General features: G+C 36.7%; 1 protein-coding gene across 8 annotated transcripts in view; it reads left to right on the top strand.

The window, feature by feature from the left end:
• LYST (lysosomal trafficking regulator) overlaps positions 1 to 15,710 on the top strand; it is an 82,332-nt gene extending 66,622 nt beyond the window's left edge. For 6 of the 8 annotated variants that reach the window (XM_057414532.1, XM_057414536.1, XM_057414534.1 and 3 more), the window contains 13 exons: positions 543 to 609; positions 1,488 to 1,644; positions 2,025 to 2,165; positions 2,574 to 2,791; positions 4,112 to 4,342; positions 5,051 to 5,240; positions 6,023 to 6,159; positions 6,836 to 6,934; positions 9,848 to 9,987; positions 10,293 to 10,390; positions 11,944 to 12,100; positions 12,307 to 12,378; positions 13,632 to 15,710. In XM_057414532.1, coding sequence (XP_057270515.1) covers positions 543 to 609; positions 1,488 to 1,644; positions 2,025 to 2,165; positions 2,574 to 2,791; positions 4,112 to 4,342; positions 5,051 to 5,240; positions 6,023 to 6,159; positions 6,836 to 6,934; positions 9,848 to 9,987; positions 10,293 to 10,390; positions 11,944 to 12,100; positions 12,307 to 12,378; positions 13,632 to 13,770 — 1,846 coding nt within the window. In that variant the 3' untranslated portion in view covers positions 13,771 to 15,710. Of the gene's footprint in view, positions 1 to 525; positions 610 to 1,487; positions 1,645 to 2,024; positions 2,166 to 2,573; positions 2,792 to 4,111; positions 4,343 to 5,050; positions 5,241 to 6,022; positions 6,160 to 6,835; positions 6,935 to 9,847; positions 9,988 to 10,292; positions 10,391 to 11,943; positions 12,101 to 12,306; positions 12,379 to 13,611 lie in introns of those variants that run through there. The other 2 variants (XM_057414535.1, XM_057414537.1) reach the window with 2 other exon arrangements.
• Positions 15,711 to 16,658: the final 948 nt, after the last annotated feature.

Below are 16,658 nucleotides of genomic sequence, written 5' to 3'. Positions count from 1 at the left end.
CCTAGTATTATGAGTGTGTATAATCAAATGATGCTGTGATTTGGACTTATTTACTGTCTTAATGGGATATTGATAGTCTACGATAAATAAAAGCTGGATATTTAAATTGATGTGAATGAAGACTTGTAGGCCAGTTAGTGGAAGTTGAATAGAAAAGGAAATATTGTACATTATTTGGCCAGTTACAAAATTATATTGTCTACATTGTGAATTGTCACACCCTGATGAATTTCTGTTAAGCCAATTTAACATGTGTGCAAAAAGTCTTTGCCTTTATGTAATGCCTCTGATTTGACAGAAGCACTTTGCATTTGCTTGCCTGTTTCTGTGCTATGGTGGGTAGCCTGTGGGTCTGAGTTTGCCTTCAGCACTAACTGAAAGTGGCCTTTTTGTTTTCTGAACGCTTGTAAAGTGCTATTAAATTTTGCTTGTCACTTTCATTACATTAAATTAAAGGCATTATTAAAAATAATGCAATATTAAATGATGTGAATCAACATCTTCATAAAAATTACAAGATATCAGTACTACTTCTGTTACAGAAATCTGGTTAAACCAATAGCCGTGCAGTGTAAAGAAAAAGAGGATCGTTATGTGGATACTTATAAGGTAATTTGGATAACTTGTTTCTTGCCTTTTTCCTGTGTATAAATGTTATGGAGGCTTTAATTTTTCTAAAATATATTGATGGGATGAAAAGAAACCACAAAGTATTTTATGCCTCTGGTATTCTCATTTTCAGTATACTGTGTTGCTTGGAAATTGTTTATAACATGCTTGTAACCTGTGTTTGTCCCTCTGCCTGAAATCACAAATCAGTTTAGTCTTTCCATGCGATACTGCTGAGGAGGTTAAATTGATATCTTCTTACATATGACCACACATATATTTAAATATCCCTAAAAGTCAGAACGATAACTTACTGCTGTTTGAAATTACTCCAGTGGAACTTATATCTGTTCTTTATTTGATAAGAGAAAGCACTTCTTTTCCCTCATGTACTTGTGTTATTTTAACATGCCCTAATATGATTAAAATGATCTTTGCTTTTTTTTCCCTTTAGAATGTTTTAAAGGCTGCAGGAAATGACAACATGCTGGGGAGTGAAAGCATCTGCAGCTGAGCCTTCAAATATGTCTATATCATTGTGGTTTAGTGTATTATTTGCAGATATATTTTCCATTTAGTATTGAAAAATCTTTGCAATGATTCTGCTGTGTTAGAAAATGAGGGGAAAAACTAAAGCTAAAGTAATAAATAACAGAAAAGATTTAAATCTGCATAAGACTGATACTGAACTGGATTGTAAAAGTGATCATGTCTTTAGACACTTAAAATTTATTTGATTCCAAATCACTTTGAAATGTATGTTCTTTTAAAAGTTTCAGGTTTTATTCCTAGACAACTTAGGCAGCTCTTATTTCTGTTACTGGAGTGCAGTCTAAGTAGGAGGTTCATGTTGGGGTTTTTTTCTACTACTTTTCTAGTATTTGGAAGAAGAGTACCGTAAAGGAGCACGAGAGGATGATCCAATGCCTCCTGTACAACCATATCACTATGGATCTCATTATTCCAACAGTGGAACTGTGCTTCACTTCCTAGTTAGGCTGCCACCTTTTACTAAAATGTTTTTAGCCTATCAAGGTAAAGTTACTTTTGCTTGCATTTGCCTTTCACATCTGGGCCTTGTCCCACTGACCCAGGAATGCTATTTCTTACTCTGTTTAGCATAGTTTATCAATCCCAAATAGCTGAGTTCAATAAAACTGAATCTGGTATGCTTTCACAGTAGACCCATATTCTGAAATTGTCAGTCTAGACCATAAAGCTGTACATCTTACATTTATAACTTAATCTGGAATAAAAAGATGACCTTAAGTCCATGTGTAACACATAGTAATTGAGATAGAAGAATTCCAAATGTTCTCAGCTAACTGGAGAGCAGTTAACTAAGAAGTTGCAGATGTACAACTGTTATGCTGTCTGCCATTGATATAACAAATTCAGTTTGTATTTCTTTACAGATCAAAGTTTTGACATCCCAGACAGAACTTTTCACTCTACCAATACAACCTGGCGACTGTCTTCATACGAATCCATGACTGACGTAAAGGAGCTTATCCCAGAATTTTTCTATCTTCCTGACTTTCTAGTTAACAGAGAAGGTATATTGAAGGATGACAAAACTGTATTCCGAAACAGCTGTACAGTTGACCCTATAGGTTGAAACTGAGAACATTTATATCTGTAGACTGAATATGCTAAGTAGTAAATGTATGGGAGAAACTGGCACGTTTGCAGGATATGCTAAAAATGCTGTTATGTAGGACTTGGGAGAAGTCTTTTCATAATTATGTCAGCAGTGCAAAGACGTTTCCTGTTGTCCGATTTTTCCATTTGAAAGAGTTTGTACAGCTTGAATGTGTTTGGAGAGGTGGGGTGGCTTGTTAATGGTGCCGCTTTGCTGATCAGCAATCTCTGTGCTTGATGGCTACGTTTCATAGAACCCTATAAAGACCTTTTTGAAGTTACTGTCAACTAAAATGTTGGAACATTTACTCCCCTCTCTGTAGGTTTTGATTTTGGAGTACGTCAAAATGGTGACAGAGTAAACCATGTCAATCTTCCACCCTGGGCTCGTAATGATCCTCGTCTCTTCATCTTGATTCATCGTCAGGCCCTAGAGTCTGACCATGTTTCCCAGACAATCTGTCACTGGATTGACTTGGTGTTTGGTTATAAGCAAAAAGGCAAGGCCTCTGTTCAGGCTATTAATGTCTTTCACCCTGCAGTAAGTATTTGTTAAGCAGTGTGTTGCTGACTGTACATAGTAACTTAATGGGAGAAAGTGCAGTCTGACGTGCTTGGAAAACATCCAGCATGAAGCAAGATCCCTTGCTTGTGAAGTCTTGAATAAGAAAAGGCTTTAACCATTTCAGTGCAGAATTGATAAGATCCCAGGAACTGCTGAGACTTACTGAATTTGTTTGCTTTTCTTGCCTTGTGATAGGTGGAGGGGTGATCAGGTATGGGGTTCAGCCTTTCTGAATAGTTGTTTGCAGTGGTATGTAGGTACTACGTTTACCTGCTTCCATGCTGTTCAGAAGAAGCTTTTAATTTAGGCAGATAGTGCTGCAGCTTTTGATACAATTAAAATAGTTCAGTTTGTCCTTAGCTCATTACTTGTGTTCTTCCCTTTATATACATCTTGTGCTTTGTCCCTCTAATGGGTACTTCCCCCTCCAGTAAATTTAATTTCAAATAAGTCTTCCTTACATGTAAAGAATTCCAGAATTTCACTACTTAATTGTAACACAGATATCTTGGATTGTATTGTTTAGCTTCAGTCCTTACTATCACAAGGCTTGCTCAACCAGGCAGTCCTGGTTTCAAAAGCATTGAGATGTTATCCATGTATTTGCTCATTCTATAGCTGGAAGAGCTAATAAAACAGTAGTGTTTGTCAGTGGTGGCTTTTTCTTTTCAAGTAGCCATCCAACTGCTTTCCTTCCTTATTTTGTGCTTAAGTATTGATCTAGTTACTACCTTAGGTCTCAGATATTAAGTCTGTGAGTGTGTTCATCGGGTTCTTTTTAAAGTGAAAAGTCAAAGTCTTTGTCAGTATGACTGGGGAAAAGTGTGGTACACAGAGAGGCATGAAAAAGACAAGTAGAGAGAACTTCTACTTTCCTGAACTATGAAGCTTCTTTCTCCTAACGCACCCCCAACCAGAGCTTTAACATGTTAATTAAAAAGATAAAGAAAACAAACCTTTTCAATTTTTTCTTTATCAGACAGCAACCTGTCTGTTTTTGCACAGACTGGTAAAAGTCTACTGAGAACTTCTTTGTCAGAAATTAGTCATGGAATACACATGGGAGCAGCTCCCATGGTAAGTCTTAAAAGTGGTAGTTACCTCCATCAAATATGTAATGACAAGGTTACTGTTCTCAGTGGCTCTTTAACACGGCCATTGGGGGATGGCTTCTGGTCCAAATCTTAACCGAACAAGTGAAGAGTCTGCCTCTAAATTTGTGTTCAGGTGTTGAGAGACCTTTCTCAAAGACAAACCTTATTCTTGCCTCTCCCCTTTTATTTTTTCCCTCTCTAGACCTACTTTGGGATGGATGTTTCTGCTGTTGAGGATCCTGTTCAAAGAAGAGCTCTTGAAACAATGATAAAAACATATGGGCAAACACCTCGCCAGCTGTTCCATGCAGCACATGTTAGTAGACCTGGATCCAGGCTTATAATGGAAGGAGAACTTCCTGCTGCCATGGGATTACTAGTGCAGTTTGCTTTCAGAGAAACCAGAGAACACACTAAAGAAATAATATATCCAGTATGTCATTTTGATTTCAAGATGGCTTAATTATCATTCATATGCTGTAATTGTTGTACCATTGCGTTTACAGTTTTCTCCCTAAAACTACAACTTCCTACCCATATCATACTGTAAAGAAAATACACAAAATTAAGGTGGTAGTGAAAATTATTTTCATGGTTTTGATACATTTTGTATATATCTATATTTTGTATATAACCAAGATCTGAATTTCTTGGTTATAGCAAATAGATGTTGTAAGGCATTTCACTTAACCATTTTTATACTTTTAGTGATGAATTCTGGAATCTGTGTGGAAACCTATAGTAGATAACCACATACTGTGCTTTCTTCCATCTTTGTCCTACAGACAAAGAAACAGTTGAACGTTCTTCACTTTAAATACTTGTTTTTCCTAAAGTCCAGTGAGAAACTGAATCCTTGCACCTAAGGAAACCAGAATTTGTCACTACCTACCTAAACTGTGAGCTTGCTACCTCAGCCCTTAAAGAAGTGAGAGAACTGCCTTAAAGCTGATAGTTCAACTGATGACACTAGAGTGTTTCATACTTGTCTTTCTTGTGTTTTTAGAATACTTGCACAGTGCTTACCATGTCATTTCTTACAGGAATGTGATATGAATAATTCTCCCTTACTAATGAAATAATGTTTTCCTGAAAACTTTTAACCACTTTTTAATTTGACCTTTATCTGTGCTTGGTTTAGAGTCCATTACCATGGATAAAAGGCTTGAAGTGGGGAGAATATGTTGGTTCCCCAAGTGCTCCAGATCCTGTTGTCTGCTTTAGCCAACCACATGGAGAAAGGTTTGGCTCTCTCCAGGCTTTACCAACTAAAGCTATCTGTGGTTTGTCCCGCAAGTTTTGCCTTTTGATGATATATAGCAAGGAGCAAGGTATGAATCTGTGCTTATTCTCTACATGTACAATACATGTGAAAATAAGCCATAAAAAAATTAAATCTAATGCTACTCTTATTCTCCAGTTAATTTCCCAAATTAAGTTACTTTTTCCAAATACTGATTTATAAATCCAGTAACAGCTTCCTTGTGTGTGGTATCTTTCTGGAGGGTGGATTTTACTTGTAATTTTCAAAACTACAACAGAGGTTTCCTCTAAGTTGATATTTTTGATAACAAAACCAAGTAACCTTCTTGAAGGAGAGGGCACTGGAAAAGGATGCCCAGAGAAGTTGTGGCTGTGCCATTGCTGGAAGTGTTCAAGGCCAGGTTGGATGGGGCTTTGATCAACCTGGTCTAGTGGAAGGTGTCCCTGCCCATGCGAAAGGGGTTGGAACTAGATGATCTTTGTAGTTTCCAACCCAAAACGTTCCACAATTCTATGAAGTTATGAACAATCTATCCTCTGTCTGGGAAGTATTGTCAGCCTTTTCCCCTTTTCTCCACTTGTAGTGGAGAACATTTCTTCAGAAAAGCTTTGTCCAGATTGCAAACTGTCTTTAGAGAACACTCAATGTTTCAATAGTTTCTGAAAGCTGTTTATAATATACTATGGATTAAGCCACAGCCCAATAGAAAACATCTTGTTTTGTAACTTCAGGGGGTTTTATATTCGAGCTTGTGGTAAAACATGGAGCTGAGATTTTTATTGTTGACTAAAAAAAAGTGATCAACTTCTTGGTTGCACATGCAATGCAATATTGTGTGCCTTCCTTCAGGTGTGAGAAGCATGCACAGCACAGATATCCAGTGGTCAGCTATCCTGAGCTGGGGATATGCTGATAACATTTTAAGACTGAAAAGCAAGCAAAGTGAACCTCCAGTCAACTTTATACAGAGTTCACAGTTCCATCAGGTAAAAAAAAAATCAGATTTTTCTGCAATTTAATACTGGCAATTTAAGTGGTGGCCTCACCTGGCAGAAAGTATTCTTTCTTTCATTTTTCTTGGAGATGAGCATCCCAACACCACTATCTAATTTGTTTCATTCCGCTTTGGAGTGCGTCTCATTGCTCTAGTGTGTATCATCCCTGAATTTGCTCCTGTACTAGGCAAAGATACCTTTTGAATGCCTTTGATCTTTGTACTCTTACCACCTATGGAATATTGGTGTGCATTTATAACAGCTTAAGTTCTGGGTCAAAAAGAATACAGGAAAAAATTATAGATGCTTCACGTTAGAAGTAGAACTCCTCTATAGCTTAGAATTCCTCTGAAAAAGAGTGTCTAAAAGATTGTTGGGGAACACTGCATAATCTCTGTGCTCCAGTGGTTGGTGAGATTCTACACAAAAGATTTTGGCTGATGATATGGTTGTAGATCTATACGTCTGCAGTGATTCTCTGCTCTAGCTGTAAATTATCGGCTATACAGAATTTTCCTCTTTGCTTGGTTTCCAAAGTAATAACAAATATGACCTAGAGCAGGTATGTTTTAACTCCTGGATTTCTTTAGCTTAGGTATTTTATATGTCTTTCCAGTCAGAATAGTTTCTGTTCTAATTTTTTCTAGCTTTGTTTTGTTTTTCCAAGGTAACAAGTTGTGCTTGGGTGCCAGACAGTTGTCAGCTGTTCACAGGCAGTAGATCTGGTGTCATCACAGCATATATGAACAGATTTACTAGTAATACGGTAAGTTCCATTGGATAGGATTTATATTTAAGGATTTAGCTGTATTCACTACTTCAGCTTTTCTTTAAACAGGAAAAGTGAGAAAAGGGTTTAAGGATTTAGCTGTATTCACTACTTCAGCTTTTCTTTAAACAGGAAAAGTGAGAAAAGGGGATTGTTATATTTGGAACAATTTCTAAAAAGATTTTGATTTTTTTTTTAATTCTAGCTAAATATAATTTTTAGAAAGATTTAAAGTTCTTGTTTAGTATTCTTTGACATTGGTAAATAGACTTACCTTGGCATGTTTGTATTTGGTTTTGTTTGTTTTTGTTTTTTTTTTTTTAAGATGTTCTCATACTGCTAGCCTCTAGTCAGCCTTCATCATCTGAATGCACATACAGCTCCAGCTATATTCAGGTTAGGGCTTAGAACTGAAGCACTCTGGCACAATGAAGTCCCCTACATTAAGGAGTAACTCCTGTGAATGACAGAGAGCTTTTCAAAGCCTAATTGAAACTGCGGAATGCATTTTCCCAAAGTAAACATTTCAAATGTAGAAGACACTTAGACTATGAAAAACCAGGATGAAATCTCAGACAATATATATATTAACCACAAAGCCGTTTTCTTCACTTTGTCCTATTCCCCAAGGGTAAAAGCTGTGAGGCGGGAAGGAAGAAGAGTAACTTGCATTACTTAATGCATTAATGGAAGATACTGAGATACTAGTAGAGATCACCCTAAAACTATGTGGTAACAACCATGGTATAAAAACATAAATAGAAATTGAAATTCATCTTCTGGTTCGGACCAAATTTGAGTTCTGTCTGACTTTGCCAGCAGTAACTTCTACTGTTCATGGTATTAACAAAGATTTTGCAGCTTTCTTGAGAGGTAATTTTTAGGTATCTGTAGGGTTACCTGTAATAACTAAACTGAATTCTCAAATTTAGGTTAATGCAGATAGATACAGGTATTGGCAAACACATTTACAGTATTGTGCTCCTTGATGCTCTTCAATCACTGCATTAGCATGGGCAAGAAGGAACCTTGGTATGATCTGCTATGCCTATCCAGTTTCCTGTTTTAAATGACGGCAACAGCAGATGCTTAGACTGGGAAAAGCACAAACAGTTCAAGCAAGTCAAGCTTCAGTGAGTTGGATCTGAAGTCGGGCACCTTAACTGCTCACCAGAATAGTGAATTTGTAAATAACCTGTATCAAGACTTAGATGCCAGTTAAAAGGTTTTTTGAGTCCTAAAATAGAAATATATTTGCTTCTGCAATGCTGAAAAGAAACTCTAGTAGTGGGGTTTCCCTGCATTTCCTACAAACAAGTGATTTTTTTGTTCAGCTATGCAGATGTTCTCTTTGAGACTCTCTTCGCTGAATTTCTCAGTGCTGACAGTTTTACATGCCCCAGGCAGACTGACCTTATGCCAATTTTGCAGCTCCTGTTGTTGAGTTCAGTTACCCGAGTCAGGGCTGCAGGGAATGCAAATACGCTTCCTAGCATCTGTTCTGTATGCATCTTGTCAGCTGTTCACTGATAGAGTGAACAGTGTGTTATAATGCAGTACTTGAAAGATGAATATTTCACCCTGCTTCACATTTAAAATTTCAATGCATAGACATAAAACAGATCATGTTGTTAATTGAATATGGGAATTCAAAAGCGTACTGCCAGAATTCAAAAATACCTCTGTTATCTCAGTTGCTCTGTTTCTTCCTAGCCTTTAAAATGGTCAAAAACCAGTGAAGTACTGCTTTGAAACTGTGATCTATCTTGACAATAAGTCATACCTTCAAGAAAACCCCAGCTAAGGTTTTCTGGTTGTACAAGCTACTCTAGCCTCCATTTGCTGACTATTGGGGTTGTCTTGCGAACAAAGAGAGTGTGCTTTAATGATCTGTTTGAGTAAAACTGGCAGTGATTGTTTAAATGCTCCACTCAAATGCTGTAGGCGATCATTTTGGGTAGCCAACAGAAAGAACTGCTATTTCAAGGTAGATGCATACCTGCATGTTTTACCACATCTGAATACTGGTTTAGTGGTTGTTATCAAAAAGCAAGTGGGAAGTAAAGAGGGGATGTTATTTTAGCCATTAGGTAATTATTTCATAACTTATTATACCTTAATACAGTTGCTGCTAAAATTCTAAAAATGTGAGGACACAAGCAGAAAAAGGCTCTTCTTTTACAAAGATTATTCTAATCTCTATACAGCCAGTTGTCCTAAAGCCTTAGTATTCTGATTAAGCAGCTACTTCAATTTACCCAGTTTTCAGGAAGTCTGAATCATTTAAAATTATGTAACTTGAATAAGAAGTACTATTTAGTGTTAAACTTGCTGCTTAGTTTTTATCTGGATGTTTCTATATTTAAATTGACTTCCTGCATGTTTTTCTATCTTGGTATCACTGAAGGACTTGGCACCAATTTGAGGAATTCCCAGTAATTCCCTGTACACAAAGCAAAAAGTGCTGAGCTAGTTTTTCTTTCAATTTCCAAGTACTTCCTCTGGATGCTAAAATATTGAGACTGTCATTTTGCTGTCATGTAGAAATGGCAGTCTTGTAGAAAACAAATTATCCAGTTTTGAGGTGTGTAATTGAGACAGAAGTACAATAGTTCATTTTGATTCATTAGACCACATCAAAAATGTTTGTTTAGACTAATGCACTGGAAGCAAAATGTTGAACATTAATGATCATGTTATAAAGCAGTAAACAATACTAAAGCATCAACAACATCATTAAAAGCAATAGGAACCAATTTTTGAAATCTAAGAATGAAACTTGTCCCTAAGCTTATCCTTTCTGAGGGGGAAGGGGGGAAACCAACCAAAACCAGCAACCCACCACAACAAAAAAAAAAAAACCCACACTTTTTTTTAAATGAGTTCATGTTTTACCTTGCTCTTTTCCAGCCTTCAGAGATAGAAATGGAGTCTCAAGTCCATCTGTATGGTCACACAGCAGAAATAACAAGCTTGTTTGTGTGCAAACCATACAGTATAATGATAAGTGTCAGCAAAGATGGAACCTGCATCATATGGGATTTGAACAGGTACACCTACATATGTAACTTTTTCCAATGGCTTTAGTTTAAATGCCTGTTCTCTAGCTTCAGGGTATCTTTACCCTTTTAAAGTTAACTCAGTTTGTTTTGTGTATATTTTAATGTGAAGTCAAACACTTACTGGTTTGGTTTTTTTTCCCACGGACAGTGCTGAAATTCTATAATGAATATGAACAATACCATCATCATGCAAAATGCTGATTGAAATTAATATAACTCTTAAATATTTTCCTCAAAGAACCTTTTCTGTGTTTGAGTCTGAATTTCAGGCTTGTTTTCTTTATTTTCTTCAGGCTGTGCTATGTCCAGAGTCTGGCTGGACACAAGAGTCCTGTGACTGCAGTTGCAGCTAGTGAAACAACTGGTGATATTGCAACAGTTTGTGATTCAGGTATATTTTTTCAGTGGAGAAAACTGTTCTGTCTTGAGGACCAAATCTATCATGAGTCTTGCTATTAGTTACCGAGTGTGTATTAATCATCTGAGGATAAATTTGGTCATATAGGAGCACTCTTTTTTTTACATAGTAACAAAATAAATTTATCCAGAAATTATTAGGTAGATGTTGTTGGAGGAAATAGAGATATAAAAGCTAACAGCTTGATCTCTTCATAAAGGACTTAAAATTTCAGTGGATTCCTGGGAGACCTAAATTCTGCAAAGTTGGCCAAAATGTTGTTATTCACTCTAGTAATTGTTCTTATATCACTTTAAATGCTTCCATATCTCTAGAAGCAAGCATAGATCCTCCCCCATCTTATTTTAAACCAGGTTTTTGTACTGTCTTGTGTTCACAGAGTACTGTATCTCAATGAGGTCATTATGACCTGTTTGAGCAGTGGGGTTTTGAGTATCTTGTAAATTGTGTGCTCATTGACTTGAAGATTGACTGAGTATCTGTAAAGCAGGGCCAAGTCCTCACACCATTTTACTGTCTATAAGGATACCAGTGTGTATTGTGTTTATCTTGAGGCTGGGCTCCATCTAAATGAAAGAATATTGTTCCACTGATCCAAGGAGGTACAGAATAAGAATGAAGAGAGCTTCATTTTGTTCATCCATATTGTTAGAAGGTGGTTATCGACCCAATTCTCATTTCATTTGGAGCAATCTTCTTTCTCTTTTGCCTTGAGTAAGAAGGGCCTTGCATAGTGCAGTATCTTTCAGCCACTGTAGTCCTCCATCGGCAGAACTGAAACGAAAACTGTTCCAAATCAGGGGAAGAAGCAAAGTAGCACAAGTGAGTGGTATTAAAAGACATAGCTTCAGAAACCTAGTATTTAAGTTTTAAACTGACATGGAGACTTTCAACTCCATTTCTATAGCTCACAAATCAGGTTGGATTTGGGTTTGGGTTGTTTGTTGTTTTGGTTTTTTTTTGTTTTTTTTTCTTCCGGTTGGTTTTTTTTTTTTGGTTGTTTTTTTTTTCTGGAAAAGATGGTAATCTTTAATTGGTGAGGGATAACAGTTTCAATCGTTTTTAAGACAGAGCAGTAGTGGGGTTGTTAATTCTTTAACAGAATCAAATAATCCCAGATAAGATAACTGTGCTTGCTACTTCTAAGCATTTTACTTAAAATGCAAGCCAGGGTACAAGAACTAGCTGTTTAGAGTAGATAGTGTGAATTCCAGGGAAGCTCTTAGTGCTTTTCTGTTAGTACATGAAAACTGGTCATTAAATTCGTATAGCATTTTGTAAGTACAATGTTCCATAAACATGAAGTGGTATCTTCTAAATCACTGCAATGGCTTGGTGGTTTACATGCTCTCTGTCACAAAAGGAAAGAAGAGGTAATTGTTCACTGCATAACACATCACTCCAAGTCATTTAAACCTTATGATATTTCAAGAAGTTTAATTCTTTAACACTTAAAGATTCTGTTGCATAGACCTAGCTGTGGTCTTGATTTATTTTTAATGCTTCTATGCTATGTTCTGTTGCAGTTGGAGGGGGTAGTGATTTGAGACTTTGGACTGTTAATGGTGATCTCGTGGGACATGTACACTGCAGGGAAAGTATTTGCTCTGTTGCTTTCTCTAACCAGCCTGAAGGAGTGTCTGTCAATGTGATTGCAGGGGGGCTTGAAAATGGAGTTGTAAGGTAAGCATTTAAAACATTTTTGTTAAAATGCGTTGTAACTGAGGCTTACAGTTTGAGAGCATGTAGCCAAAGATCATGCTGATATTTGGCTTTAAAGAAGGTGGATGAGCTGTTGTTCAGTTTCAAATCTTAGTAGTTGCTAAATAGACTGTTTATCACTGAAGTGTTTTTAAAATTAAATGTGGAGAAAAATTACTTTCTTTCAGACTATGGAGTACATGGGACTTGAAGCCAGTACGAGAAATAACATTTTCGAAGTCAGCCAAACCTATTGTAAGGTAAAAAGATCTTAAGTATACAATAAATGGATTTTTCTCTTTAGAAAAAAAAACAGCAAACAGAACCACAGCAAAATATCCTTGAGTGTTGAACATGGATTTGATATGAGAGCAGGAGGTAAACACCCATGTCTAAAAAGAGCAATGCAATCCTGCTAATTATCCATGAAAGCAAAATAAACACAAGTGTATTTGTAATGGCAGTAATAACTAGATTCTGCTAATGACAGATAGAAGTAAGCAGGATTCTCTTAAGAACTGAACAATAGCTACTCTTCTTAATATTTTTTCTCCAGAATCTGTAAAAATCATGAGATAACTGTCAGACTCCAATAGAGGAGGTTTTGTCTCCCCCAGAAATAAGTTTAAACACCACAATTGCAATTTTTTTCTAAGTCCCCTTGATGATTCATGTAAGCAGAATTATTCTCATGACAAAGTTTTCTGAGCACAGAAGATTGAGTCTTTGTCCCCAGTGGTACAGGAGGCTGCACAGAAGTCTTACAGTTATGCCAAAATTTTATCATCTTAGTGTAGTAACAAATCACTCTGAAAAAATGTTTTGACCGTTGCTGAAGTATCATTTAAAACCCAAACCACTAATCAATGGTTTTTAGAAATGAAAAACATTGACTGATAGCAGTTACTGTCTTTGTTACCCCCTTTAAAGAAGCATATTTCACAAAGCTTGTTGATAAGGACTTAGTGGCTATTTAATAATTTAAAGTTTCCTGTTTAAATGAGACAGAAAATGGATGCTGACCTTCATACTCTCTAATACTACCCATAGCATGACTGAAGGGCTTTACTACTGCTATAGCTCAAGAAATGCCTGGCTGAACAAAAGTCCTGTCCTGTACCATGAAATAAAATGGATTTAGTTTCTGCCTTTGTCAGCAAGCAGGTTCAGAGGGCACAGAATTCTGCTGCTGAAAAGCCTTCCCTTCAGAAGTAGAAGGGGCAGCCCAGGCAAAGAGTAGGATTCTGCTGCTGATCCTACCTTTTTCTGTGACAGTGCAATGAAATAAGTACTATACTGCACATTGAACTGTTGGACAAAGCTGTAGTTCAGCCTTTTGGTTATAAAAATGAGTAAGTGGGTATAAACAAATGTATTACTGTGTAAATGTACTCACTAAGTCTCCCCTGAGAGCTAATCTTTGTTGGCTCTACTCTTAATGGGCTTTTTATGTCTTCCAGCATTTTAAATAGCCAAATCTAATATAAAAATAGATTGTCTTCTTGTTTTACAGCCTGACATTTTCCTGTGATGGTCATCACTTGTTCACAGCTAATAGTGATGGAAACGTTATAGCTTGGTGTCGCAAGGACCAGCAGCGTTTGAAGCTACCCATGTTCTATTCATTCCTTAGCAGCTATGCAGCTGGGTGATGACAATTTTGCTGCTAACTTGTCTCTGATGCACTTTAAATCCAAAATAGATCATAGAATTTCTTATTTAACTGGATTTTGAAGTAGTTTGTCTCTAGAATGACTGAACACATCTTTGATAAAGAGCAGTCTAAGGTGGTTGTATAATTATGTATGTGCATGCACAAACTTGAAGTATATCCAGGTCACCAGGAAGCTCTGGTCATATACTGCAATACCAGCAAAGTGACTCGTAAATGCTCTAACATACAAGTCAAATGCTGCAATATAAAACATAATAGTTTTTTTAAATCACTTCTGGGACAGAATTAAAAAAAAAAATAAATAATGCTTATTCCCTCTTTTCTGTTGTAAAATACCGGCAGCGTTAAGTGCTGTAAATATCTATTAAAGTGTCAGCGTATGTATATCTGGTTTGTTGAGCGTGGTATCCTTAGCTCTGGGATAAGCAACCCAAAACTTAAAAAATCCAAGGCCACTTAAAATTGCTTTTTTGAGAAGCAAAGAACTCAGTAGGTGCTTTTTGCACCATCTTATGGTATAGTAATGCTAAAAGTTGAATTTCTGTTATCTTTATATTTGTAATTTTTGTCATTTCTCTGTTAGCATAATAGTCTGCAACAGGCAAAATTAAAATTTGTCTTAAGTGATGGGTAGACACCTCATGGAATCACGAAGTAATGAGATCATGTTTTGTTTTTGTTATGTTTTTTTTTAATGTGGTATTAACTCCCAAACTTTGCAACACTTAGCTTTTGCAGTTCTGTGGCAGAATATATGTTATATACACCCACATCTTATCTTGCAGAGCTCTAAAAAAGGTGTTAAGGCACAGATGTGCTCCTGTTCTAGTGTCATTGAAGTTCAATACACTGTCAAATATTTTAATCTAACTGCTTGAATAATCAATGTTCATAGGCATCAGATGATTTGGAAGAGTTTACACAGATGCACTGTGCAAATAGGTTAGTTATTCCTGGGTGCTATTGTTTTGAGGAGGAGAAAAATAAGCCTCCTTAAAGGCTTAACATTTGAGTTCTTAGGCCAGATCAAAAATTAGCGTTTCACTTGATGGATTTGAAGACCTCTAAGCCTGCCACCATGAATGGGTGCCTACCGGTTATGTGAATGGCAAAACAAGAATGTTCTGCAAGTCTGATGTCATTTTTCTTTTAAATTGCTTTACTTTTTAATCACTGGCATGTTCTGTGCTTGCCATACAGATGAACTGCTATGTTTTCTTATATGAGGGTTTATCTGCCTTCACAACATTGTATATGAAATTGTCAAATTGTGAGGAAGACAACATAGAGGGAATCTTTCCACTTTTGAAAATTCCAAACAGCCTTCAGAGAGTCTTGTAACTTCCTGATTGAAGAACTTTTCAAACTAGAAAAACTTAAGAAATATTCTCATGGGCCATGGCACATTACCTTGTTTTTTTTTTTGTTCAATTAAGCAAGTGGCTACATACTGTATGAATTGAATTTTAAACTGTGTATATTGTAGCAGCATTGTATGGGTTGGATTTAGTCATGTTTTTCACTGTCTAAATGTTAATGTAAGGTCCAAATACAGACTGAAAAGCTTCATAGCTCGTGTTGAAGTGATGTGCTTTATCTAAGAGAAAAAAAATCCACACTAATACTGTGGTTTGGGGGGTCTTTTTGTGCTCTCTGATTTGGGGTGTTGCTCACAAAGGCTTATTTTTATAAAGTAGACTTCCACTTGTTACAAATCAATATGCAAAATTGTTGGCCTTGTAAAGAGTGCAATATTATATATTTTTATGTAAAAGTAAAAATGATTTTTTTGAAGCAAGGAATATTTATTCAGCTTAACATTCTGGAACTATTCAAATAACATTGCAATAGTATCTGTGCATGACATGTACTGAAATTTCATGTAAATGTCACATTCCACACTGTCTTTGTATATATATAGTCTTTGTATATATACCGTCACATTGTTGAGTAATAAACAGATCTTTGTACCAAATTGTTTGATATTAGAAACATAGTTTTGGCTTAGTTTCACCTCTTCTATTTTAGGGACCTTGCACAACTTGCTCCAAATCAATTTCTGCTGGTTCTCATATCTTGCATATTTTAAAAATCATGAAATGGGAAAGTTCTGTTCATGGACTACATCATGTGGCTGTCAGACTGGATGGGAGGGGTGTAGGACTGCTGCCAGTGGGAAGCCCTAGGCATGTTAGTTTGCACATGTCTGTATGTCCTTTCTTCCCACAGGATTTGTTACAACAATGCAGGTGAAGCCATGGTGCTCAAAGCAGAGATATTGCCTTACCCCACAGCTGCCTCTTCCCTGAAAACCTGTCTGAGATAAGAAAAGGCAGAAAAGCAGCTCTTCTCTGGATTCTCTGAGAGAGGGAAGAAAAAGGTGCTGGGTAGAGATTGGGGATCTCTGGGGGCCATCTCACACAGGATGCAAGGCTCTCCCTGTTGGAAGCTAGGGTTTGGGGAGATTCATGTGGAAGGGCCTGTCTATCTGATACCACTTGCAGGACTTTGGTAAAGCCAGATCATTGTGTTCTGATTGTGGAGAGAGAAATGTGAGAAAGGGAAGTGGTGGCAGTAGCCATATACTCATTCATGAAAGGGGTAAGGGGAGAAGAGGGAGTCCCTCTTACTGAAAAAGGGAACCCTCATCTCTGGTTTACAGATCCACTGTGTAGACAAATGCCTGACAATGACTAGGAGAAACAAGAAAATCAGTAGAGAATGGTTATCTGTGAACTGCAGTAAACACAACAATTTTCTGCAGGAAAAAATGGTTTCTAAAACCACTTTTCAGTATTTACTCTGAAATATCAATTTTGAGGATATTCTCTTTGGAGAAACTTCCTTCATACTGAGCAAGAACCT

This window comes from Pezoporus wallicus, unplaced genomic scaffold (assembly GCF_028554395.1).
Source record: "Pezoporus wallicus isolate ANWC-B61680 ecotype Strahan unplaced genomic scaffold, APGP_CSIRO_Pwel_v1 contig_8042, whole genome shotgun sequence".
Lineage (NCBI taxonomy): Eukaryota > Metazoa > Chordata > Aves > Psittaciformes > Psittacidae > Pezoporus > Pezoporus wallicus.
Note: the sequence above shows the minus strand (reverse complement) of the source record. Positions and strands in the feature narration are given on the sequence as shown.